The 26,041-nt window shown below is 41.3% G+C and overlaps 1 protein-coding gene across 1 annotated transcript; it reads right to left on the bottom strand.

Annotated features, from left to right (window-relative positions):
* Positions 1 to 1,688: 1,688 nt before the first annotated feature.
* SHISAL2A (shisa like 2A) lies at positions 1,689 to 22,332 on the bottom strand. Its single transcript, XM_005231679.3, has 4 exons — positions 22,119 to 22,332; positions 14,381 to 14,520; positions 7,446 to 7,531; positions 1,689 to 2,162 (listed from the first exon to the last, which is right to left on the bottom strand). Exons 1-3 carry the CDS (start codon positions 22,298 to 22,300, stop codon positions 7,500 to 7,502), a joined length of 354 nt encoding a protein of 117 aa, XP_005231736.1. The 5' UTR covers positions 22,301 to 22,332; the 3' UTR covers positions 1,689 to 2,162; positions 7,446 to 7,499.
* Positions 22,333 to 26,041: the final 3,709 nt, after the last annotated feature.

Genomic DNA, 26,041 nt, shown 5'->3' with positions numbered 1-26,041 from the left:
TTAGTGCTATGCCTAACAAGTGCATTAAGCCATATTATGTTTATTAAACACAGGGAGCCACCCTTGTTGCAACTGCACATTACTTTCAAAAGCTGTTAATGGGCAGCAAGCCAATTCCCTCACCAAACCAGTGTGGGAGGTACTTTTTTGTGACCTTTAGAAACCCTCAGTTACAAAATAACTGGCTAAAAGGGCAAAGAAATGGATTTTCCTAACACAATACCAGAAAACATCAACAGGCATTGCACATAGGCAAAGAACGGTAAGTTGGGTGCTTTTTTGCATTCTGGTTTTGCTTTTATTCTGCTACTTTGGTATCTTAAGATACTCAAAATGAAGAAAAAGCCCAGTACTTGAGGAATCAAATGTTCAGAAATTGCCCTAGAGACAAAACCCAAAGCTATTTTGATCTGCAACATTCAAAATAGAGTACCTTTTATTACTTTGAAATAACTTTAATACTTTAAAATTTAAAAATTACAAAATTGCTGGTCCAAGTTTGTATGAAGCTGAAATAACTTAAACCTCTTTTTTTCATCTTCTGTAAGTCTTTTATCGATGGTTTAAAATGAAGCATACACTTCCAGAATGTACATGTCAGGGAGAGCTGGAATCCTTAAAGGAAACCAGATGGCAAATATCATATATCTTTTTCCCTTCTGCTGTTTGACAGTCCCAATCAAGAAAGTTATGAGGCTGGAAGATCAGGTTTACGTTCTATTGTTACAAAAATATTTTCTTTGTGCATCCAATGTGGTTTTAATTTTCTAGAAGGCCACAGTAGCAAAAGCCAGTTTAGTGAGATAGGATACGAAAACAGTTATAGAGAGAACATTACCACAGTCTCTATTTCTTTTGAGGACACTGGTGTATTATTTCACACAAGTGATGCAACTTAAGAGTAGCTTAGACTGGAAGCACTTGGGGTTCTGTTATGCATAATGCCAGATAGCTGTAAAGAAGTTTACATTTCAAGCACTATCACGCACAAAGATGTCACTCCCAAAAGCTGTCAAGGATCTGATCTTAAAAAGTTGAAGTTTAGCCAGAGACAAAACTGACATGGTACATAAATAGGCTTCATTGCAAATGGAAGATACAACCTATCTACTGCCTTAATATAAACAGCATGGTTAAATATTTTAGAAATTCTTTTGATCACTGATCTTAAAGAACCCTCACAAGATAAAAAGAAACCCTTACCGTTAATGTTCATGATTTCAAGGCTGAAAGCTTGAAAGACTTGAAAGCTCAAATATGATAGTTAAGATTATGTTGGCTGTTCCTAAGACTTCTGGGGAAATAAAATGTGCAATTAGAGCTCTTCGATTACCTGAAGGAAGTTCAACACTTCACAAATTAGTGCTTCAAACTGGAACACTACTGGAAAATTTTTAGTTAGCTTCAAAATAAATATTCCAACATATTTTGATGTAGAATCTGCAAAACATTTGTGGATGTTTATTTCAATTCATTTCAGTGTTCTCTGTTTCCTATGAGAACAGCTATTCAAATCAAAACTTCCCTACAAAAATTAACCTTTCACTAACTTCACTTGTTTTGTTGGAAAATTCTCCTATCAAAATGATTTTAAGATCCCTGAGAATCTTCTGAGGAAACAAAGGTGGGGGAAAATGATAAATTAAGAAAAATACAACACAAATGTCAGATTTTATTGAGGTACTGCATCACATGTGTTTGTGCAGCAAACAATCACATTTGGCTAAAGACAACCATATTCATGATGTGAAGACACCACGCTAAGATGACACACAATAAAAGCTTAAAATAAAGCTTGGTCAACATGGTGTGCCAAATTCTGCTCTGCTTGACAACTGTGTTATCTCACTGGAACTGCACAGAGTAAAGACAACAATTTGCATGAAAATTACTAGCAGCAGTAGCTGGTATGTGCAAATCAAAATATACTACTTCTCAGTACAGTAACCATACACAAATACATATCCTGGCATAGCTTCAGATTGGCCTCTGGTTACCAACACTGGTCGTAATAGCCAGGAAACACCTCTGGAAGAGTGATTCAGGTTCTTGTGGCTTACAGTCACAGTTCATCTTTGTGGCTCAGGAAATCTCTTGATGCCACTTGGCTTTGTCAAACAGCTTGTTTTGGTGGGGGTCTTGTGAAGGATGCAGCTCTCTATCTGCAAAATACCAATCACAGTTAAGAATTAGACTGAAAGAGGAAGATTTTTTCCCTCGGCTGCATAGCAAAGTTGATAGGAAGATCCTACAAACAAATCTAGAACAAACCACACAGCTCAATCCATTTCACTGGCATTACTTCTTCCCAAGCACCTCATTAGATTCCTGACCTTTATCTTGTGAAGAATTACACCTCTGAAGGGCACTACTACAGCTATGAAACACTAAATGCCTCCTCTGGGGATGTATGTCGATGGGTAGAACTGCTATTGCTCCTCTGCTATGCAAATGAGGATTTCACACCTTACTTGTGATAAACTCAAGGCACAAGGGTGTTAAAACAAAAGAAAAAAGGCTTAGCAGATAAAGACAGGATCATTCATCTAACATTTATATGCAGTGCCTCTTGGAAAATACACCACTAATATCTACATTAAACCACGCATTTCATTATTTTTGTATGACAGCATACTCACAATGTGTGCCTTTAATCCTAAAGGATACAAATATATATTCCAAACACTTGAAGAATTTCTGCACAAAAAAAATTACTGCTCATTAAAACGAGATTGCTTTTGAGGAAGCACAACAGCTGTTGGTAGAGATGGGTTTAGAAGCAGATGTTTGTCTGGATATGCAAAAAACAATGGACATGCACTGAAGTCTGGCCAGAAAATCTCAGCTAATTCAGCTACTGACAGATGTTCTGAAGTGTAAAATCTTGGATTTCAAGGCAGAGAGCAACTATCAGCAAAGAGTATCCTAACCAGCAAAGAACACCACTTCGGTACTGGTTCATTCATTGAGAGGAATGATGCTTATCTGAGTTATCAGTGATACTTCTTGTACATTCTACATTTCCTTCTGCTTAAGGCTATGAGGATGGTTATACATTCCTGACCAACTTAAATTAAAACATATGAGACATACATATAACCTTAGATTGGTACCCTCCTCCAGTATTGCCATCTGGTTGACAGCAGGCTCAGTATGAGTCAGCAGCGTGCCCTGGCAGCCAAGAGGGCAAACCACATCCTGGGGCATGTTAAAACACAGTTGGTCAAAAGAGGTGATTATCCCGCTGTTTTTAGCCTTGGTGCAGCCTCACCTTGAGTACTGTGTGCAGTTCTGGGCACCAAAATTTAAGAAGGGTGTTAAGGTCCTTGAATGTGTCCAGAGGAGGACAACAAAGCTGGTGAAAGGGCTGGAAAGGGCTTATGAGGAGTGGCCGAGGACTCTGGGCTTCTCTAATTTGGAGAAAAGGGGCTGAGGGGTGACCTCATTGCTCTCTGCAGCTTCTTGAGGCGGGAATGTGGAGAGAGAGGTGCTGAGCTCTTCTCCCTGGGATCCAGCGATAGGACACATGGGAATGGTTCAAAGCTGGGTTTACACTGGACATTAGGAAGCATTTCTTTACTGAGAGGGTAGTCAAACATTGGAACAGGCTTCCTAGAGAGGTGGTTGATTGTAGAGAGCTTTATGGCAAGTGCCAGAGGCCATGACGCCTGTGAAGGACTTCGAAGGCTAAAGAAGAAAGAAAGATAAAGTTGGCTGAACGCCTGGAAGAAAAACAGGATTTGAAGCGAGGCTGGAGCGGATGTGCGATGCCACATGTCGGCGGCTGGCTGAGAACATGAAACTCACAGAGATTAGCCAAGAAGAGTGTGAACAGTATTGATTAACCAATGATATTTTAGTATGTTGTGCGTGAACAGCGAACGAGGATATATAAGCGTGGGTTTTGGACTAATGAAAGGTCTTCTGGTCAGATTCAGGAGTCCGTGTCTTAATCTCCTCAGTTGATGCCCCATGCTTGTCAGCGTTGAAGAGGCATTTGAACAATGCCCTTATTTTGGTTTAACCTTTGGTCAGCACTGAAGTGGTCGGGCAGTTGGACTAGATGACCATTGTAGGTCCCTTTCAACTGGAAAAGTCTAGTCTATTCTGCCTCCACATACAGTGTTCCTGATGAAATACCAGATCAGAAGGGAGCTCAGATGTTCGTTTATGGCCATCACTTTTTCTCCAGACTGGGGGGCAGACCCACACACAGCCTGACACAGCGCCCAAGACTGTCTCTACTCATAGCAGTAGTATGACAGACATTTCTTTCCCAGACCTGGACACAGTCTAGAAAAAGCCAAGGACTTCTGGTGTGGCCTAAGGGATGCCTGGGACTAAGACACAGTCCCACACACACTAAGGCTGTAGAGATCCTTCATCTATCTCACTTTTGACTAGTGTGAGTCTAGCCTGTTCAAGATGACCTTGGAAGAAATTCCCACAAGTTGCCTCACCGGCAGGTCCAGTATCACTTCTCCCCTTACAGTGTGGAAGATTTTTTCCATCACTAAACTGGGATCTACTTCAATGTGAAATTTAGCGCATTAGTTATCCTGTCACAGACATGGAAAAATAATCACTGTCCTCTATTTCACATAAGTGAACACTGTCATTCATCTTTTCCTCTCTAGACTTAAGCCAGTTTAAGCCTGTCCTGCTGTTCCAAAATCTTCATCATTTTCTCAATTTTCCCTCGTCTCCAGTATATTAACACCTAAGAGCATTATTATAACAGAGGCACTGCCAGTACTAGCTGCAGCCAATTATTATCTTACATCCTACACACAGCTCCCCTCTTTCGTATGTCAGACTAAAAGAAGAGCCCAGAACATCAATATTCTTGTTTATGGCATATTGTAAATCCCCAGATATTTTTCCACACACACTACTTAGTTATTCTCCCTTGGGTACATCTGGGGACTTGATTCTCTTTTTTAAATACAGTACTTTGCTTTTATCTTTATTGTATTTCACCTTTTTTATTTCAGACCATTTCTCCAGGGCACTGAGATAATTCTGAAAGGTAGTTTTATTCCCAGAGTCCTGCAACCCTTCCCAGTGTGGTATCATCCATAAATTTTATAGATTTGCCTCTTACTCCTTCAACCAAGCTTTTACTACTCAACAGGCATAGAGTACTGAGACATCCTTCCCTCCAAAAATCTGTTTGTGAATGAGCCACTGAAAACTTCTCTTTGCATTTTCATAAAGACCCATACTCATAGCCACTTGTTCCCACTTACCTGACAGGCAAAATTACCTTGACAAAGAGAAATTACACTGGTTTGTCATGATTTGTCTTCACTAAATCTGTGTCAGATTTTTCTTGTGCGTAACTCTTGCTAACTATTTCAATACGTTATTATTCCAAATTAGAAGCGACGCCTCCAGCTGCCTAGTTCCTCTCCTTTCCCTTTTTAAAGCTAAAAGCTGTGTTTGCCCTTTTGCTGGAAAAGAGCATGCAAAGAAGATTGAATTATATGCTGCACTACAGTTGCAAGTATGTAGGGGGTCCTGTTCCCAATTAAAACCCAGTGAATTTGGCAGAGGAAGTATGCATGTTAAATCAAATCTAATTGCCACGTATAGCTTTGTCACAGCAGTGGAAAGTTCCCAGCCATTGAACTCTCTGGCTTATCACTGCACTGTGAAGCAGCTCCCTGTAACAGGTGAAGGCATGAAATCTGCAACAAGCAGACAACATGAAAAGCAGAAGACAAAAAACAATGAAAAACCTGGAATTTCTACCAACACTTAACCAGATTATCTGTTGAAGTTCAGAAAAGATCCTTGCCCCTTGCCTCCCTTTTCATTTACACAGAAAGCTTCCAGCTGCTCCATTCTGGATCTGGAAGCAAAAAAGCTCACAGGCTAAAGGCACAGTTTTCCTAGTTTTATCCCAAAAAGAGGTCTCAAGTATTTTGAGTCTTCGTAACAATGCCAGCCTCATTTAGCCGACAAAAAAGAACCGGATAATTCATCCACAAACAAAGCTTCTAAATTTTTTGGTCTTTATATCATGCGTGCATTCAAACACTACAAAAAAATGCTTTGCAGCTGGCCTTTCAGTTCTCTCCTCCTTTCTCTCTTCCTGTAAGCAACACTGGTTAGCAGGTTACACTTCAGAGCACTCCACAAACATTAGTCTCTACGCTACAGTGGAAGGCTGGCAAACTGAAGCATGAGGAAATGAGAGGTTCATTGCCTTCAGCAATGCCACATTCACAGACCTGAACTGAGGTCTTATCTCAGCACTTAGCGCCTGCCTCAGATATTTTTGGATTTTCTCACTGCAGATGGCTTTCTGACTGCAGGATCCTTTTTAGTCTTCCCATGGCATTTTTCTCCCACAAGCCATTTCATTTGCAACAGCAGGGGAAAAAAAAGCGTGTGGAGGTGGTTAGGAGTTTGAAAATGAGTTTTGTTACACTTAAGTACTTTCATGAGGACAAGCAGCCCAAACCAACCTGTTAGGCTCATAATAGAGTGCTGAGAAAGATGCAGGTGCACTTACAATGCACAGGTACAACAGAAAATACGTGAAGTAGGGAACTCTGACACATTTACATCCCTCCTCATCTAAGAAAAACTGCTGAGCAAGCAGGCCCACTTTATTTTTTTCTGACAGACATTGCTTATCTATGGCTATTCTCACATTCTGTGGCTGTTTAGCTATGAGCTTTTACACCCTGCATAAAGTAAAATGCATGTTTCATGCCATATGAAGTCTTTTGCGTTACTTACAAATTCCTCTTAAGTCTGAAGTATAATTCATCGGTACTGGCATACATTTGAATTACTATTTTGCACAGTCTGTGCCATAGGCAGTTCGACTTTTAAACAGGATTTCAGCATAAAAATCAGGTCAGTATATGAAACTTCATTTTTTGCAAGATAACCCTCCTCAGTTCTCTATCATGACTTGACTCAGCACTTGTAGGGTAGCATCCCAAGAAGCAGGGTATGACTAAACTACCCACCAGATACTTCATTGCTCTTACCCTTTGTCACAGAGTCTTTCTAGCAGTTTGTCGCTAAAGAATTTTTTTTGAATGACAAGTTATAATGGCTGCCCCCTTAGTAAGCTCTGGTGCACCCTGGACAGCATCAGGGAAAGGACAAATACAGCATAAGGGGTACGTAATCTTCTCTGGCACACAACCATGGTGGACTATTCATGTACAAGTAAATCAAAAAGAGATTTCTCTATGGAAGGACTTTGTTCAAATCTCTGCAGATACTTCCCTGTGCAAGGACAGCATCAGGGCAATGTATAAGCAAAACAGACAGTCTGCTAGTGCTTTTCAGAAAGCTAAAAACCCACATAAAAAATCATGGTATTTTAAAAAACGCTTATCATATCTGCATCACCACATGTAAAACAGAGCAGAGGGTATACAAATACAAGAGGAAGACGAAAATAAAAGTTCTCACTGTACCTATATTCATTACAGCATTAGTAGAAAGTAGAATCCATCCAGTGACTCTGTTGTTTAACATATCGAACTCCCTCTAGTCTCACTTTCTGTAAAACAAAAGCATTTTTAGTAAAACTAACAGCATTATTCTTCCTTTAGTTGCAAGCAGTAATACACATAGGTGCCTACTGCACTAGAAAAAATACAATTCCTGGAATCTTCCTCTACAATTTTCAGAGGATGGGATAAACAAGAGCCATCCCACTTCCTATTCCTGAGCCCTGGGAGGCTGCAACTATTAACTTACTTGTGTTAAAAGGGAATAAACGTCAAGATGAAGAGCAGTTTAAGTTAGTAGCACTGTGGTATAAGTAGCACTTACAGCAGGAAATCAGAGTCTGCTAAAATAAATGGCAGAAAAATTTCCCATATTCAAGAAAACAGATCAGAAATCTCAAAATTTAACCCCTCTCCAAATATGATCAGTCACTACTGTAGTCACTGCACCTTCCATCCAGTGATCCCAAACCACTGTGTGAGTGGAGGCTTACGATACTTCCTTGCGTGAAAGAAGCATCACACTTGTTTTTCAGAAAGATTAAAGAGATGACAGGAGCAAATAAAGCAATTTTTAGTTAGGCATTTCACCAGTTGCCCAGAAAATCTCAAGTTCTGGTACCTCCCATCTTTTAAATGTTTGGTTCTCAAGCTTAATAGTATTTGAATATTGTTTTTCAGAGCACAGCTTCATAGGCTAGAATAAATAATAGTTCATCAGATTCCACCGGGTAACTGACAGACATCTGCTTGGAGCAGAAGGGCTGGAATCTTTAGATTCAGTGCAGATAACGTGAGCTTGCCGAGCTGATCAGAATAACCAAAGCAAAAGCAGTCTGCAATGGGTCACTGTCACAAAGGGAGAAGAGAGCACTCTGCCAGTGCTTTTCACTGATACCTGCTCACAGCAGAGAAAGCAAAGCTCAAGGAGGAAAGACTTTCCTGACCACACTTTGAACTTTTTATTTCTTTCCTACCTTATGTTCATTCTTTCATTCCCTTCCCAGTTTCCTCACTCAGTTTCCAGTCCTAATTTTCTGCTACTATGCTTCCCATGCTAGTCCCCATGTCTGTGAACAACAGTTCATACTTTTGAGTCCCTCCCATCTCTTTTCTCTGCCCTAAATCTCTAGTTGTTCCTGTGCATGCTTTCCATCTGCAAGGCTCTCTCTTCATCCCTCTCCTCAAGCACCCCACCTCTGCTCTCCAGACCACCCACAGCCATTGTTCCACTCCCTGGCCCTCACAGGAGTTTCTCCATCCCCTCCAGCATCATTGCCTCCCTGCTCTGCTGCTCTCAACCCCATTAGCCTAGTCCCTCTTCCACATGCTCCCACGCACATTGAGGTCCTTGCAGTTTCTCCTTTATCTACTGGCTCCAAAACCTCTCTCTACTCCATCGTCTCATCTAAGTCTCCTTATGGAGCTCATCTTCCTTCCAGGCCAAGCTTCCCTGTATTGCCCATTAGCCTCTAGTCCAACACTGTCTTTGACCTCATTTTGCACTTTCCCACTGCTTGCGCCAACACAGAGAACGAAAAGCAAAGCGTAACTGGGCAGGGTGCCTCTGTCCAAGGAAATGTAGGGAAGGGATTAAAAAAGGTTCCCTATATCCAAAAGGGAGGAAAAGTTGAGAATTCAAATATTTTCATTTAAAAAAAAACTGCAACAAAGCAAATTGGGCAAAGGAATCATTTGTTTTTGAAGCATTTTGAAAGTTGCATTTTGTTTGAACTGAAAAAACCTGCAGTTTGGTTTCAAAATATCAAAATGGGATTTGATAGTTTGTCATTTCAAGTCTGTACAATATTTAAGCCAAGTTCGTAGCTGCAACCAGGTCTCTTCAGTGAGTTATTTCAGCTGTGATGAAAAAAAGCAAACCCAAAGAGTAAAAAAAAAAAAATAATCCTAATCAGTTATAGAGGAAGGCACCCTGTTTTGAAGCTTGTCTAGATTTCATATCTAAACCAGCTTACAGCATCTATGTGTATTGTTGCAGTTAAAAAAAAACTGAGTCAATGAGCTGCAAAAAACTCAATACTACAAGAAAGTTTGGGAAATTTAAAAGCTAAGGAGTCCAATTTAACCATTCCCAAATTTAATCTGTCCTAGTGATGTAGCTTTGAACTAATGCTACCCTTCCACTGTATTTGAATTCCCAGCTCCAAAACAGGAAATTTCTTCATTTCCTAAAGAAAAAAACCCTTTTTTTTTTAAACAGTTGAGCCCATTAGGCTGATTTTTCCCATATACAAATATCTGAGGCAGATGGCTGGCAAAGAGAAAAGTAGCCTAACTGGGGAAAATTTAAGGCCAGCTGCAGAAAGACTAAATAGTGGAAATCATTGATAAACCTAGAAAGCAACCCTATCAATGCATACTCCAAAAACCAAGCACAGTGTCTCTGAAGTCAGATGGTTTCAGAACGAATAGAGTCAGATAACTCTACTGAGCTAAGGAGGAGAAAGTGTGAGAGTTTGGTGCTTTTTCATCAAAATACCTAAATGTTTTGTATATTTGATTAGTGCTCCATAAGGAATGTTTAATTAAGGAGAGAAATAGGGACAGGAAGGTCATCTGGCTATTTTTCGAGCTGATTTTTTTATTACTATGAAATGAAACCATGAACTTTAGCATACTATGATGTCACTGCTTTGTAAGAACAAAGAATTAATCTCTTTCATTAAAGCACACTTTTCCCAGCACTTATGAGTAATTTACAAGGCCATAGTTCTCTTCACACTCCAACCTAAAGGTCCCTGCTGTCTGACTCCAAATACATTATAGAGGGTTTCCTGTGCTAAGTTTTAAAGGAAAATGTTAGTTACCATCACAAAATGTAATTTGCTATTCTCGCTTCGCAGTGATATAGGACACCTTGCCTCAAAGGTCTTCCTGGACTAATGCTGGTAGAAATATGAAGGCAACTCAGAAAACGTGTTTATAAACTGTTTGGGTCACGAAAGTGGGGAGTCTCTATTTACCTTTTTATCTCTGATGGCAAAACCCATTCTAAGGGGTGTGCAGAGATGACTACTGCTCTCCCATCAGCTGCCTGGAAGCATATGTTCACCTTTTCTCAGAGCTCAGCAGCAGATACGCCTCTAGATTTCTGCTTTTCTGCCTGTTTACCACTCCTCTCCTGGCAATTATGCAATCTCTACTCAGTCATCCTCATCTCCTCTAGATGCTCCAGCACTGTTTGCTCAGCCTTAACAAAACATTCACAATTTTGTGACTCCCTAGCTCCCTACATTTTGAAGGGGATAAACTTTTCGCACAAAGGGAAGTTTTTTCATTAGAAGGAGAACAAAGCGTATAGCCAAATTCCCTTTCATCTTGGGAAAATCCATAACTGCATAATGCATAGCTGCATTCTCAGGGCTCAGATTCCTTTGGGGCTTTTTTTTACCACGAAACACATAGTTCTCCAGCTTTCAAATGGGAAAAACAGAAACACCTACAATAAGTTCAGCAAAAAATCCTTTCACTTAGAAAGAGCTTACTGAGCAACCTGTATGATTAAAAAGCAAGTTCACTATGCTAAGAGAAAGTATGGTCCAATGATTTAAGTATTCATCTTGGTCTCAGAAACCACGGCTCAATTCTCTGTACCACAGAATTCCTGTGCCAAGCTAGTCTTAGAGCCACGTTTTTAGAGGTATCACAAGCAAAGGGAAAAAGCTCTTCTGGTTAGTGAAGTTCTTTCAAAATTCCACTAGACAAGAATGTCTAAATTGACACAAAAAGTATTAAAAATATGACACTTCCTTGCAGTTCTGTCTCCTTGTGAGACAGACCTAATGGCACCTCCCTACTTCTGAATGTAGATGTGAGGATAGAAGAAAAAATGAAGCACTTTGACACTTTAGTAAAGCAGATCATTAACCCACAAGCCAAATCCTAGGCAAACCTTGCATTCTGAGACAGAGCACAAACAATAAGAAAGCAATGTATAAAGAACTGAAATTTTGCCTGTAAAAGGAGAGGATTTCATTGAAAGAGGTAAAGTACATTGCTGCTTTTTGTTGAGAAATACTAGATCTGATGAGAAACTAGACTGTGAACTCCTTGGGATGTAGGATCTTCTCGTTTCCCAGTACACACTGTCTTGCATATAAGGGATCTATTCCGCACTCTATACTGCGATACTACAAATAGAAATAAGTATAACTCCATTAACATTTAAGTAGTTACTGCTGGTCTACACCAGTGGCTGAGCTCATTTTCCCTGAAATTTAGTTCTCAGATTAAAACACTAATTTTTGATAGGGCTAACAACATGCTTAGCTAACTCAGGAACCCCATAGGTAGTATCTGTGGTGATGCTATTGAAGACCATTTGTTCAAGACTAAATAGAGCCAAATTCCAGCTGATCTGTCTTTTGCAGAATCAGAGACTTTAACAAAGGCCACACATCCAGATTATTTTTATATTTATGATTGCATGTGAAATTATTTCTGTAAAAATTCAACAATTCCACTTCTATATTTAGGAGATCTTGGATGCGCCCGCAGAACAATGACCAACTTTGGCTATCAGATGTGGGAAGCACACAAGAATCTATTGTATGTTTAATGAAATACAAAACTCCAACTAAGCTGATATATTATGGGTGAAATTGAATATAGTAACAAGTATTGCTTTTATAAATGAGTGCTTTCTAAATGCTCCAGGGGTCCAGACACTGCACAACATCTAATGTGTGACAGCTTTCATCTAAAGGCAAGGTTATGCTAGTTCAGAAAAAGCAGGGCTGAACTGAGTTCACAGTTAAAACTCATGATCCACAGGCCTAAAATTTTCTGAAATTTCTAAAGATTATTTTAATTTTTTTAATTCATTTTTACAGCCTATACAGGATTATGTTCAAATCTCAGAAAAACTGAAAGAGGAGAGGCTGCTTTTATTGTTCCCCAGGCCTGAAAGTAGCTAGCTAGTCATCTCATAGATACTCAGCCCTTGCATGACTTCCATACAAAAGAAACCCAAGTATAATGAAGATAAGTACTCAGGCTTGTCAATTAAATCCTTCAATATTTTCAAAGATCTCTCAACCTTGGCAAAGCAACTGGCTTTCGATTTCTGGCAACCCACTTCATCAACAGCTAAAGCGATCAGAATTTAGATGTGAAATAATTGTCATTCAGAGCAGTCAAAGAAGCAGAATAATAAAAGCAAAAAACACAGGATGAGAGCAAAGTCAAAACAGTGTTCAAATACAAAGCAATGCAGTCTGAACAAAGCTAAAAACAACACAGAAGATGGTTTGGAAAGAGCAAAGATCTCTCAGCTTCCTGGAGTCATAACACCTAGAATCATGGGAAACAGGATGCCTATGTGAATGCTGGGTCATCAGTAGAGGAGCTTGGGATGCGGTTCACCTCATGATAGGAAGAGAGGAACTATCTCTAATGCCAAAGCAGGATGTGGTTTTGCAGCAGGTTTTGAGTCTGTAGAGAAAGATGGCATCACTTGGCAGCAGTAGCACCTGCCTCCTTCCCAGCTCCCCATATGCCAAACATGTCTGGCACAAAAACACAAAGCATGAGAAAACCAGCACTGCTGTCCTGGCAATGGATTACAAGCTGATGCCATAGCAGGAAAACCTGAGGGAAGAAATTAAACAGCAACACGTTCAAAAGCATAATGCCAGTTTATAATTAGAATACAACCATCTTGTGAAAGATCACCAGGCATTTTGTTCATCCCACCCAAGCGTTTATTTAGGCTGTTCTAGGTTACAGGTCTTATTTCCACTCTTTCCAGGACAGGTGTGAAGTTTTCAATTTGCAGATTAGTAGCAGTTTGCTGAATGTGTGACTTTCACTTCAGCAGCTTGCTCAGCTTATATAGCTCCAAAGGGAGGCTTTGCATTTCCTGACATCCCTATAAACAACTTATAGAGCAAAGCCTGCATTCTCTGTAGAACAAGACATAAGAAGTTTGGTATGGAGCGGACTATGTTAACTAGACATTCAGAAGGGGTTTACTGCTGTATAATAGGCTATAATTATAGTAACTCATTGGTCATCTATTGCCATGCAGGTATGGAAACATTTTAAAAACTAGTAAGAAAAAAGAATTTGAGGTGAGAGGACTTTTTCCCAAGAACTATTCCCCTTTTTCAACTTCTTCAACTTCCAAGACCTAATTAAGTACAACATTCCCGTTACTTCCTACAACTTTACTGGCTGAACTACTGAAGCCACATTTAAACACCTAGGAAATCCAAGACAAAGGGCAAAACTTAGCACACCCCACCTTGCCATCAAAACTTGCAGTCAGATTTCACAAATGTAGTGAAATGTGGCAGCAGCAACAGGTTTTCCCACACCAGTGAGTTAGTGCTGGCTACATGCACTGTTCCTGCAGGGATCCACTGACACAGTTTGGGCGCAAAGGTATGAACTACTGGGACTGAAGCAAAGAGTCTTAGACTTCAAAGACTGGATCCTAAGTCAGTATGAAGGACAAAAGAATGATCTCTCCCTGTCACAAGAAAAGACACCTAAAATCTCTTTTGAGATTCTTATTCCCAGAATGGAATCACTACTATATGCTTATGTACTCTTGACAAGAAATCCAGAGCAACTAAATCATTAAGCCTCTTGCTGATAAAGGGACTTATTTGTTGCACACTTACTCAGTATTGCAAAGTTTTATGCTCTTCCTACTACTAAATAAATATACTGAGTTTCTGTTACATTTTTTTCATTTGAGTTTCGTACAGATTTCATTGAGAAGGTAAAACAGCAAGATAGCTTGACTAAATCTTGAAGTCCCCATCAGAAAGAAAATACACGCTGTTTGTTGGATTCCTCCACATCCATTTAAAGACAAAATAAGGCTTTTCCTCTGCAGGAGATAATGTATGTCAAGTAACAACTGGTCTTACCTGCCAGCTGTAAGCTTAAACCAGTATCCAGTTTGCTGCGTGGCTTCGTGCTGATAAACAAATAACAGAGAACACACACAGTGATGATAAAAGCAAAGAGGACCACTGCTGCTATCGACAGGCCCACAAGTGCTCCAACACTAAGAAGAGAGAAAAACAAAGAAATTAAGTGTAAAAACACCCTGAGATACCCATTAAAACAATGGTCAGGATGTTGTCTGGAGGCTGCCTGCACTCCATCAGGGGAGTGACTGTGTATTTTACCGCAAACTGAAGTTTAGAGCTCAATACTTAAGTTGCATAAACTGGAATTATTTCATTGCCCTCAGAATGGTCAATGTCACTACACAGCAGCTGAACACCTGGCCCTCAGTGACATTTCATGTTACCTATGCTTACGACTCCTGAGCCTGATTTAAACTGTGTTTATGAAAATCAGAAATAACTTCATGCAGTAACTGGCATCACTGAGATCAACAACTTCTCCAATGCAGGGTATATTCCTAGATAAGCATAGTATCACACAAATATATGCACACACTTCCAGAGCTCCAGGCAGCCCAAGCAAAGTCCTTTTCCTCAAACAACATGACTATTAAATCCGTATTTTCTATTTGAAATGCTATTTTTATTGCAAGAAGAGCCCATTGGAGTACTCCAAGCAAAGTACACATTTGTCACAGACTTCTCACCAAGAAAGACATGCCCATAAAGAACAGGATATAAAATGTGCAAGCCATGTTATTCAATTCTGTTAGCAACTCTGTAAAGCAGGGTAGAGTACTGTGATCACTGTTGTGCCTTTGTGTTAATGCAATAAATCTCCAATCAAGACTGAAGTTTTTCCATGATCTTTGTCAGGGTAAAAGGAAAAGTAAAGATGAATTAATTTACACACAATATCAAAAGCATCAAAGGAGCAGGAACTTAATTATTCAGGAGGCCAAACACACAATACTATATATAGATTTTATCAGTATACTACTTCTGCAGGATAGAAGCTACTTTATAGTTCTCCCACAGATGCTCAGTGAGACAGTATATGTACATACAGTCATTCCTTTAGCAGCTTCCTTATTTCCAATCCTTCTTTTCAAGTTTTTTCCTAATATAATATTCTCATGATGAACTAAAGGACTGGTTGCAATACAGTCTAGCTATCATTTACTATCCTATCCTCTCCTGGGCCATTTTATGCCTTCAGCATTCCAATCCTCTATTCTACAGTCCATGTCAAAGATTTCTGGTGAAATTGTACAGCAGCCTCTTGGTCACAGATTAAGTGAGTCCGAGGACTGAGAATCCTTGTATTACTACTCTGGTATATTTACAATTTTTGGCAGACGTAAAAAGGACAGGAGAGAGATGAATGTCTTAAATTCTAGGAACCCCATCCTCTAGTGATAAAAATGCCTTTATAAATCACTGCTATCAGTGAGAAGTCAATTCTACTATGACCTTCCAGGGAGATCAGAAGAATTGTGCCTTGGGATGTTTTTATGAATTTTACATTCAAGCTACTGCAAAGCTTCTCTGCAAGTTCCCATAACACCAGTAGACAGATATGTCCATAGGGTAAACTCTTAAGATCAGTAGGATGAGAACAGATACCAGTATGACTTCAAGATGCAGTTCTCATCAGTTATTGGTCAGATCCATTAATGAAGTTTGTGCAGTGTTAAGTTCCATGCACAACTAAAATAATTCATTATCAGCAGAATGATTGGTTCTAGAAAGAACAGCTCTACCCCTATGAAGATTATTCGTGGTATTTATCATCCATATGAACTAGACTGTCCTTGTATGTTTGTGTATATATGCACATATTAAGCAAATTTTCCCTTATCATTTTTTGGCTCAAACAAAACTTACAGGCAAGCAATATTCTGCTTAACATGGAATCTGAATATGTCCTTACAGCCAGAGATCTCACCTGTGTTCTGGCCTCATTTTTGCATTTTCACTTGGAATACCTTGACCCAAATGGACAAAACAGAAGACACTACACTAGAGGAGGTTGAGGTGAGCAACCATTGAACCATGGAAGTTCTCCACAGCTGAATCTATTTGAGGAAGTAATACCAACCCAAAGGCTCTTCAGAGACAAGTATTTGTGCTTTTTTGTCATGTCAGTAACTAGCCCTATTTTAATATTCTAGTTAAATAATAGTGTGCAGTGCAGAACAAAGGAGGTTGCTCACCATTAGCCAAACGTTAAGTAGAGTCAGCCATCCTAAAGCTGACTTGATCAAGTACATATTAATCATTGATTCTTTGTCTTTCCATTCAGGCATCTATTACTTCTTGGTTGTAGCTCTCCTCCATGCAGTTGTAAAGATGACGTTAACAATACAGTTGTGTACTGTACAGCATCATGCATCTTCAGTATTACTACGTAACTTGTGTAAGATGCTTTGTAAGATACAAATAGCAAAGATAAGAAAAGCAGTTCCTGAGGAACTCTTCGTTATTTCCTACTATAGGTCAAAGACCTACCACAGGTTATATGCCACTAAAAGTACTTGTCATGCTCCATCAGCAATGTGAAAAGATCTCACCAAAAACATGAAGATCAGCATCACAAAACCAAATAGACACCCTGGATTCCACTTCCTAAATCAATGAGAAATTAAGACTCAGTTTGTACTTACTCTTTTTAAACAATGTTTCAATACCAGATTGTTCTCCACATGCTGAAGCCATCAACTCTCTTAGAACGTATGACTATTTCTTTAAGGTTAATTTGGTGTTAAAGTTGGGGGGTGAGGCATTGTTTCTTAATTTATTTAATTTAGAGGAATTCAGTATGGCTTCCACAGCTCTGAACACTTAAGTTCCTTAACCACAACACAATCTTTTTTTTCTTTTTTCTTAATAGTTAAAACTGTTTTCAGAAACAAAATACAAAAATAACTATGATCATTGATTATGTTAATGATCACCCTCCTCTGAAAATAAAGACAGCCCTTCAGCACGTTCTCTGGATTCTACAGCAGTTACTGTGGTGCTGCATATGCATCTAGACAAGACCTTGATAAAAACATTTTGCCATCTTCTCGTCTTTACCTTAAACACTAGGTGTTTAAAGATCAGTTTTCTGAACAGAGACACTAAACAAGCAAGCTAAAAAGTCACTCTTGCCCACAGCTATGGCCTCATTAGAAAATGAAAACCTCCGCATTAACATCACACACACACACACACCCCAAACGATGACCTAGCATAAAAATGGCAATGAAAGCCTAGGGGTAACCCCAGCAGCATTTACACAATTCTTGAAACATAAGCAATGCTAAGTTCGGTAGAAGATCCACAGACCAAACAGAACACTCCCAAGTTACTTTCTACAATACTTTTCTTCAATAAAGATACAGCGATACCACACATCTCACTAATGCTCCTACTGCTGTTACACCGAGTGCCACATACGAGCTTGTAGCACTGCCACACACCTCTGCACAAGGGCTCTACTGGACAGAGAGGCTCCACTCTTGCCAGCAGACTCTCTAGGGCTCCCCAGGCTGCTCTCCAGGAAGCTGTTTAGTGGGTCATTGACATTTCTGTCACGGGATGCTCAGTAGCACACACCTACAGTTATTTTTAGTCCATAAAATTAGTCCATCCACACCAACAACAGCTAGGAAAAATTTAAATATTGGCTAAGCAGATGCTGTATGTCCACTGGTAGATTAAAAGGAAGCTCATGAGTCATCCGGAACTGAGTGAATCAAAAGTTTCTAATGCCATCATTGCAGTGATTATTTTTTTTTGTATATAGTATTTGCAAAGCAAACAAATATTCCCTGGAGATTGGAAGAATGGCCATATGGGAACAAAAGACTTGCTCTTTTGGAAAGCTAAAGCAGACTCCCGAGGATCTGTACAGCTAAGCAAAGCTTGGCTACACCATTAGGTCACCATGGTTCTATGGGTATTAATTCATAGAGCATTTTGAATAAAATCTATACTTGGCCTGCCAGAGTTTTAATCAAATGTGTAATATTACATGAAACTTATAAAAGGTACTGTAATTTTATTTGATACTGAAAGAAGCCATTAAATTGATAAAATAAAACTTAACTGAAGAGTGACAAAAATAATTCTAAATAATTTTAGAACAACGAGAAACAAAAAAGGTGCTGACTGACCCTAACTGCATCACAGTTCAATACAAATGCTACATGCTCAGTATTTCTCCCCTTCCACTCTGCTTTGGAGGTAAAGTAGATGTCACGATGACTATATATACATGCACAACATAAAGATATGAAGGGCAAGTGGTTCAGTGTTTTGCTCACTATTGTTTTACAGCATCTGTGTTTTGTGGTTTCAAAAGCTGCATAACCTTCTGGCAAATTCTGTACACTCCTGCCTTTTCCTAATGTGCCCTTCCCTGTTCTATGGGCTCCTGACTGCTGCAAGAGACAGAAAAAAGACAATTTTCACTCTTCTTTGCTGAGGTCAGCTTTTCAATAAATGTGTAAAGGGAACATAGGCTGTTCTAACAGAAAAAAAACCCGAACGACTATACTATTTGATTTTAAGTACCAGCAAAAAAAAGAAAGAATAAGTGAGAAAGAAATACTACAGATAATACATTCAGGGGGAAATATGACATGTGCCAGAGTTCCTCAAAGGTCAATTACTTATGGCTGTCCAGCTGCTCCTAGTACAGCGGGTGTTAGGATGCACTTGTCTAACACTGCAGTTTTTGCAGGAGTGGGAGGAGAAAAGATGGTTCCATTTTGCTAAGGGATAGTGCAGTATATAGCTCTAAATGTAGTACCGGCAGTAGTGAGTAGGCAAAAGAACAACAGCATAGGCCTGCAAGTGACTATTGCTTCAGGTTGCCTAGGCGGCTGGTTTCTCCATGAGCTGCTTCCATCAGAGCTGACTGTCAAGTGGTCTGGCAAACACGTCTCCCACAGCAGAAAAAACACAAGAGATACATGCAATAGCTTCCTGAAATTCTACCTGGTTTATCACCAAAATAACCCCTCAGGTACCACCAACCACTTGGTGGTACATTCAGTCACTGCTTTCAAATTAATGGGGGGAGTCAAGCAAACAAAGGTTTAAGATGAGAAACTTAAAAAGCTCTGGAGTAAAGAAAGCAGTCATACTTCTCAGACCCAGAAAATCTTTCTAAATGAAGAACATTCAGAGACATGCTTCATTAAAGCCTCTCATAGGATTCAGTTCTTTGAGGTACTTTCTGAAAAGATCAAGCTCTAACGGTCTCCACTACAATGTCTCATCAAGATGCAAGAGCTAGACGTCATCTTAATCTTTCAGTAGTTCTCCCATGTTGAGAAGGCTTCCTGTGACCAAACCAGTCAAAGACTACATCAAAAAAATCACGTAACATTAAACCAGTATGGGTATTTGATGAGAAAAAGCGTAAAAAAGGACACTTGAGGATGTCTTCTCACATCAGAGAAGCTGAGCAATTCTGTGTCAGAGCTGCGGCTGGCTGGGAGATTCCCACATTCAACCCACTATCTGCACCAAACTAGATTTTAAATAATTATACACTAAATATTAGACCAGATAAATTAAAGTAAGCCTGCAGTACTGGATAACATTCTCCAAGAGCCCTGAATGAATTCATATGTGAAATTGCAAAACTGCTGGCCAGGGCATGCAACATAAGGCCACCCTGCGAGAGCACTGGTAGGCTGGGAGTGTAACTCCAACCTAAAACAGGGCTGTAGAGGGGAACTCAGGAACTACAGACTAGTAAATCTGATTTCCATCCCTGGCAAGACAGAAAGGTCTGTAAAAAAAGGAGTAATATCCCTAAGCCAAGAGATAAACACAATGTCAGGGCATTGAGTGGGGGGCACAGGGTTGTATCTGACCTTGGCTATTATCCCCAAGCCACGATGCCCAGGCCTGCCCCACTCACCTCACCTTGATATGAGGGATACGTCCTTTGATGGTGAAGCCACTACCCTCATCCAACTTGTTACCACACTCTGCCCTCAGGAAGCTTCTGGCACTTCCTGCTTCCTGACAAAAAAATCTTTCATTAAACAGCCAGCATTACTATGTGGGGGAAATACTGCCTTGTTAACCTGCTGGAATCTATGAGCTGTCAATAAGCAGATGCATAAAAGAGCCCAGCAGACAGAGTTAGATTTTTCAAAAAGCCTTTGACAAAGCCCTGCACTGAGGGTGGGACTAAAAAGACTGAACTGACACAGCATTAGGGAAAAGTTCTGTTACAGATTCAAGGCTGCTTAAAAGAATACGCACAGGGCTAAGTGGTCTCTTTTCAGTATAAAGAAAAGTCACCAGAAATCATTGGCGAGACTGATTTTATTCAGTGTCTTCATCTATGACCTGGAAAAGAATGAAATCTGAGTTTCCGATGATCCTGAGTCCCTACAAGCGACCAAATGCTATGAGGGCAAAGAATGCTAGAAGACTTGCAGAAAACTGAGCAAGCAGGCAAAAGTGACGTAAATGAGCTTCAGTGTACATAATGTAATATATAAACAAACAAAACCAAGCCTAGATGGCAATGAACTCAGAACTGGCAGCTGTGAACTCAAGAAAAGTTTTAGAGCCATCAGTGACAGCTCACTGAAATCATGAGGTCAATGTGCACTGGCAGCCAAAGACATCAACAAAATGGTGGCCACCACCAACAGCAAGGATTTTGAGAGCAAGACCAAAGGCAGCATCTTGCCAGCCTGTAAAACCTTACCATACCCACATGAGCACACAGCTCCAGGTTATGCACCTCTAGAGCAGCGCTGTGGAGTGAAAAAAGGTATGAAAGAAAGGCAACCAAAATGATCAGTGGGACACAGCATCTGTCTCAGTGGGAGTCCAAAAAGACTAAGGCTGTTCGGTTTGGAGAGCTGAAAGCTGAGAACTGATGCACCAAATGCTTACAAAATTTTTAATATTGTGCATAAATTTAACATGCAATTTTTGTTTGCCAAGTCTCACAATACTACTACCAGAGGGCACTCCAGAAAACTGGTAGGAAACAGTATAGAACTGCTAAAAGGATGTATCCTCAAACAGCAGGTAGTGACTGCTGCCACCGAGGCTGCAGAAGCAGAGAGTAGAAGCAAGCGTAGAAAGGGATTAGACAAAACAAGGGATAACAAGTCCATAGAAAGCTAATGAAAGCACCATGCAGAGGTGTACTAACACCCTGACACAGCCAGCGTGGACTAAGAGCCTGAGGGGAGCCAGGCACAGCCAGCAGTGGTGCGCAGTGATCCAGAGCTACATGGACCCTCGCGCTGACCCAAGCAAGCACAAGCCTGATTATCTGCCATCAACCAAGTGGAAGCGATGTAGCGCTTGATCTCACTACACACAGAAAAGTAGCTAAAGTCCTTGGGAACTTTACGCAAGCAGCGTCTCGCCCGCGGGGCCCGCCGAGGGCCGCTCCCCACACCCGCGGGGCCGCAGGGACGCTCCGCATGCCCCGTACACGGGCACTCAGCGTCCCCAGCGCTCCCCTACAAAGGCCACGAGTTCCTTCTCTCAGAGATCACCCCGACACAAGCAGAAGTCTCTCTGGGTAGCAGCTGCAGCTCTACCGCTACTCTCAGCGGGACACAGGCAGCCGGCTACAAGTACCTCAGAAACACAAACCCGCAGGCAGGCACGCTCGGGCCGACGTGGGTCTCCCGCCCCCGGGGCCGCGGAGCCTCACCACCGCCCGCCATGCGGGGCCGGGGCCGGGGCCGGGGACGCGCCGCCGCTCCCCTACCTGAGCCACCACATGTAGCTGTGCTCGTAGGGGAAGAAGCTGTGGGGGTCATCGCAGCAGTACTTGACGTCCTGGAAGCCGCAGCAGTACACGGCGCGGGCGTCGCCGCCCGTCTGCGGGCAGCTGAACCCGCTCACCAGCACCTTGTCGGCGGTGAGGTAGCTGCTGCATTCGGCGCTCATGGTGCGGCGGCCGCCCGCCGGGCTGCCCGCGCCTCGGCTCCGGCGGCACCCGGGCGGGAGGTAGGGCGGCGAGCGGGCGGAGCTCGGGCGGGCGGGGGGCTGCACCGGCGGCGGGCGGGAGCCGCCGCGGCCCCCACTCCCCAGCCCGAGGGTCGCCGCAAGGCGGGCAGCGGCGGGAGCCGCCCGCGCCCTGAGGTGAGGGAGCGAGCAGCGCTTCCCGCCCTTCGGAAGGGGGGAGAGTGCGGGGGGGGCCCTGCCGCCCTCCGCGTTGCTCACCTCAAAGGCAGCACCCCCACGTCTCGCTGGGGCTTGGCTGCCCTCGGCGCTCGGGGCCCCGTCGAGGAGGGATTCTGGGGGTCCCCCTCACCCGTAAGCCTCGGTGGGGTCTCAGGACAGCCAAAGCAAGGAGGTAACTGAGAGGGGCCACACCGCAGCTGGGCTCAGGACCCCTTGGCTTTATTGAGGGGTAAAAACTCCACAAAATATTTAATGCTTCTGAGAGGCCAGTCTCCTGCTTTTGAGGGCATTTCCTTTTAGTTTTTTAGACCACTTTTAAAAAAATAAATACCGGGCCTAGGCAGTTATTCTGTTACCTGTGTGAAAGAGCCTTTCCTGAGGGAAAGGTGGGTAGGGCTCAGCTCAAGATAATGCACATGCATGTCATTTGGTTCATGGAACGAAGGATGATAAAAACTGTCCCGGACAGCAACGGTTAAGATGCTACCCCCTCTACGGACCTGTTCCTCAGTCTCCTCTCTAGGTTACAAGAGAGCCTGGATCAAGTGCTTTGCCACACAAGTGACTTCCTCAAGGAAAAGTTCAGGTTTCAGAAAGAAAGTAAAGCTGTACAACATCAAGAGAGCTAGCACCAATAATACCACATTAATTCAACTAACACTTTACATTTTAATTTCATAGGTCTTGCCTTGAGATCACCTCCAGGCAAGTGGGAGTTTCATGCCTTCTAGCAACAGCAAGAGCCAGGAGTGATGGCAGCTGAGGGAGGGGCAGTGTCCTCACTGACCAGGGCACAGTCCTGCAGGATCTGAACACAGCCAGGCTAGTGACAATGACAGGCACCATCAGCAGTGCCAGGCAAGGTAAGATACTGAGTAGAGTCCAGGTCCATCCAGGAAAGGCAACAGGAGGCAAGTAACCTACAGCACAGGTTGAAAGTTCATCCAGAAAGACCAGTAAGCAATGCAGGCCAGCTAGAGACAGGACTGAGCACAAGCATACCTCTGGCATGGTTTAGGGAAGGTCATGTGGCCCTGGCATGAGCTTAAATGTGATTCTTGGACCAGTGAGCAGAGGGGTGTGGGTGTTTTGAGGACCCAGGTGATGCTGCTGGTCAGGGCCTGTTAGCATTCACTAAGAGCCATGACACTGAGATCTTCCAGTACTACATACAGTCTCCCTGCATTTGGGTCCTTGACTGTACTTGCTAAAAAGTATAAATATTCTTCAGTTGCTTGGTTGATTTTGTGAAATCAACCCTGATTTAGCACCAATTGAAATTAATTCAAAAATTCAGTCAGAGTTTATCTGCTGAATTACAGATTTGCCTTGCTAATCTTTGGATGTATGAATAGCCAGGGGAAATTCAAATTACTCAACTGTTGGGTGCCTTAAGGTTGAGCAAATTGAGAATTTGACTTTAAGGACCTCAAAAAGAGGCTCAGTGCTTGATGTTGCACTACACAAAATGCAAGGATAAATGACAGTGAAGTGGCTGGAGCGAAGACTCTGGAAAAGGAGAGACTAGGAGGAATCAATGAGTTATGTCAATAGTGCTACTACATGTTAGGATTTAATCATGACTCTTGTGATACTTGAGGTCTTTTTTTAGAGACCAATCTCCTGGTCATTTGATTCAGAGCAGGTTTAATTTCAATACAGTATCTTAGTCTTTCAAAGACATAGGGACTGTGTTTCAGTGGTTGAGTAAAGTCTCTAGTGAAGGAAGGGTGAGTGAATCTCTGCTTAAAAGCGGCCAGCTGGCTGGCCACATAGTGTGTATGCATCAGCTAATCAACATGTGACATGGTTGAAACGGAGCAGTGTATTCAGAATTTATTGCTGAAGGATTGTCAGACCCACAGACAGCATAGTTATATACATCTTGTTCTCTAATTAAGTTAGGTTAAGACGTGCAAGAAAAACCAAATAAACAAAACAAACCCAAATACAGTGGCAATTGTCATGGTTTCAGAGACTGACTCAAGTCTTTGTGAGGCTGCCAATACTGTGTTCAAAAGGGAGATCTCACGTAAGTCCCACGATTTCCCAGATGGAGGAATATCTAATTCCAGTCTAATAGTTATTTGTCTTTTGAAATATCTTATACGTACCTCATTCAGTTGCTAATAGCTATTTTCTTCCAAAACCTGAATTTCCATCCTTGTTTTTCTTTCTGATTATCTTTATCTCTCTAGGATTTTTTTGCCCATCTTATCCTTTCTTTATCTGTTTCCATTGAGATTCTCTTCATACCAGAATTTGACAACCATGGCAAAAAGAGATTGATCAGAGAATCAAATGCAGAAGTGGTTCAATTCACCTATTCAGCTGACTATTCTCAAATCAAGTGGTCAAGAGGTCAAGAGATGTTTAGGAATATAGGACATTCTCAGTTATTTTTGTATTTCATGTAATTATTTTACTTTTGGAGATTTTTCTCTTATTACTTGGAACTCAGAAAACAATTTTCTACTCGGAATTATTACTACACTGAATTGGAACAAGTAAAATTACTTACCACAGTTTTATACTCAGTCTTACACAATCTTCCATTTATATTTACTGTGTAGAAGGTAGATCTGAGTCAAGAGTTGAAGTAAAGGTGGATTCTTTCTCCAAACTTAATGGAATTTAGCTTCAAAGAAGCCACATGTTATGAAGTGGCAAAATCTTTTTTTTTTTTAATCAATCAGTATACTCATTTATATCATGCAATTGTTTTGTACTTGCCTTGATTTCTGGGTGATAATAATTAGTGTGTTCTGTTGTCCCCATTATTTGGAATGATTTATATGAAACATTAGAAATTAACTTTGAGTTATCTACCTCAGGGACTGAATTAACTGTGTAACTGCTGGAGGATTGAAATAAAAAAACCATTCTCTTTTGATGAGACATTCAGAAACAGGACTTGAAGTGAGAGTGGGAGTCTCATCACTGACCAATGGACCATGTGCATCATCCTTTATGTCAGAAGAAAACCACATGACCTTGTTTTCCCATTCCAATTACAAAACACAGATCTCTTCTTCCAGCAAGAGCTAGTGGTTTGGGTCTCATAAAATATGTTGCCCTCTCTCTCTTTCTCCACTACTGCCAATATCCATTTAAGTTACTACGCAGATGCCTGCAACAGATCTCTGCTGACTGAGGAGTGTGTTTCAACAGTGAGGTCATTCAGCTTTCAGAAAAACACACACAGATCAAAGGCTTTTTCAGGACAGGTGTAAGTAACAGACAAATCATCTAGATAATTCAGGAGCAGCTTTCAGAACTGTATCCAAAACAGGATAGTTCTGTTCTCTGAGTGCTGAACTATCGTCCTTGTGAATGAGTCTCTCTTGCTGTGAAGCTCTAGCTCTACCAAGTCTGGTAAAACCTGCCAGCTTTCTCACATGCTTCCAACCCAGCCTCTTCTGCAAATCTTTAACTGACTTACTGGTATTCATATTGCTTCCAAGAGATTGTTTTGACTGTACTTAAAGCCCCTTTCCAAAATAC

The sequence above is a fragment of the Falco peregrinus genome, chromosome 10 (assembly GCF_023634155.1).
Source record: "Falco peregrinus isolate bFalPer1 chromosome 10, bFalPer1.pri, whole genome shotgun sequence".
NCBI lineage: Eukaryota > Metazoa > Chordata > Aves > Falconiformes > Falconidae > Falco > Falco peregrinus.
The sequence above is the reverse complement of the archived record's forward strand: the minus strand, read 5'-3'. Positions and strand labels throughout refer to the sequence as shown.

Excerpts from the sequence above, each read along its gene's own strand:
- SHISAL2A (XM_005231679.3), bottom strand. The coding sequence starts at position 22,300 with ATGAGCGCCGAATGCAGCAGCTACCTCACCGCCGACAAGGTGCTGGTG. Across the intron at positions 14,521-22,118 it reads AGCTACATGTGGTGGCTCAG|TGTTGGAGCACTTGTGGGCC; the intron begins GTAGGGGAGCGG and ends CTCTCTTCTTAG. Across the intron at positions 7,532-14,380 it reads TTTAAGCTTACAGCTGGCAG|AAAGTGAGACTAGAGGGAGT; the intron begins GTAAGACCAGTT and ends TTTGTTTTACAG.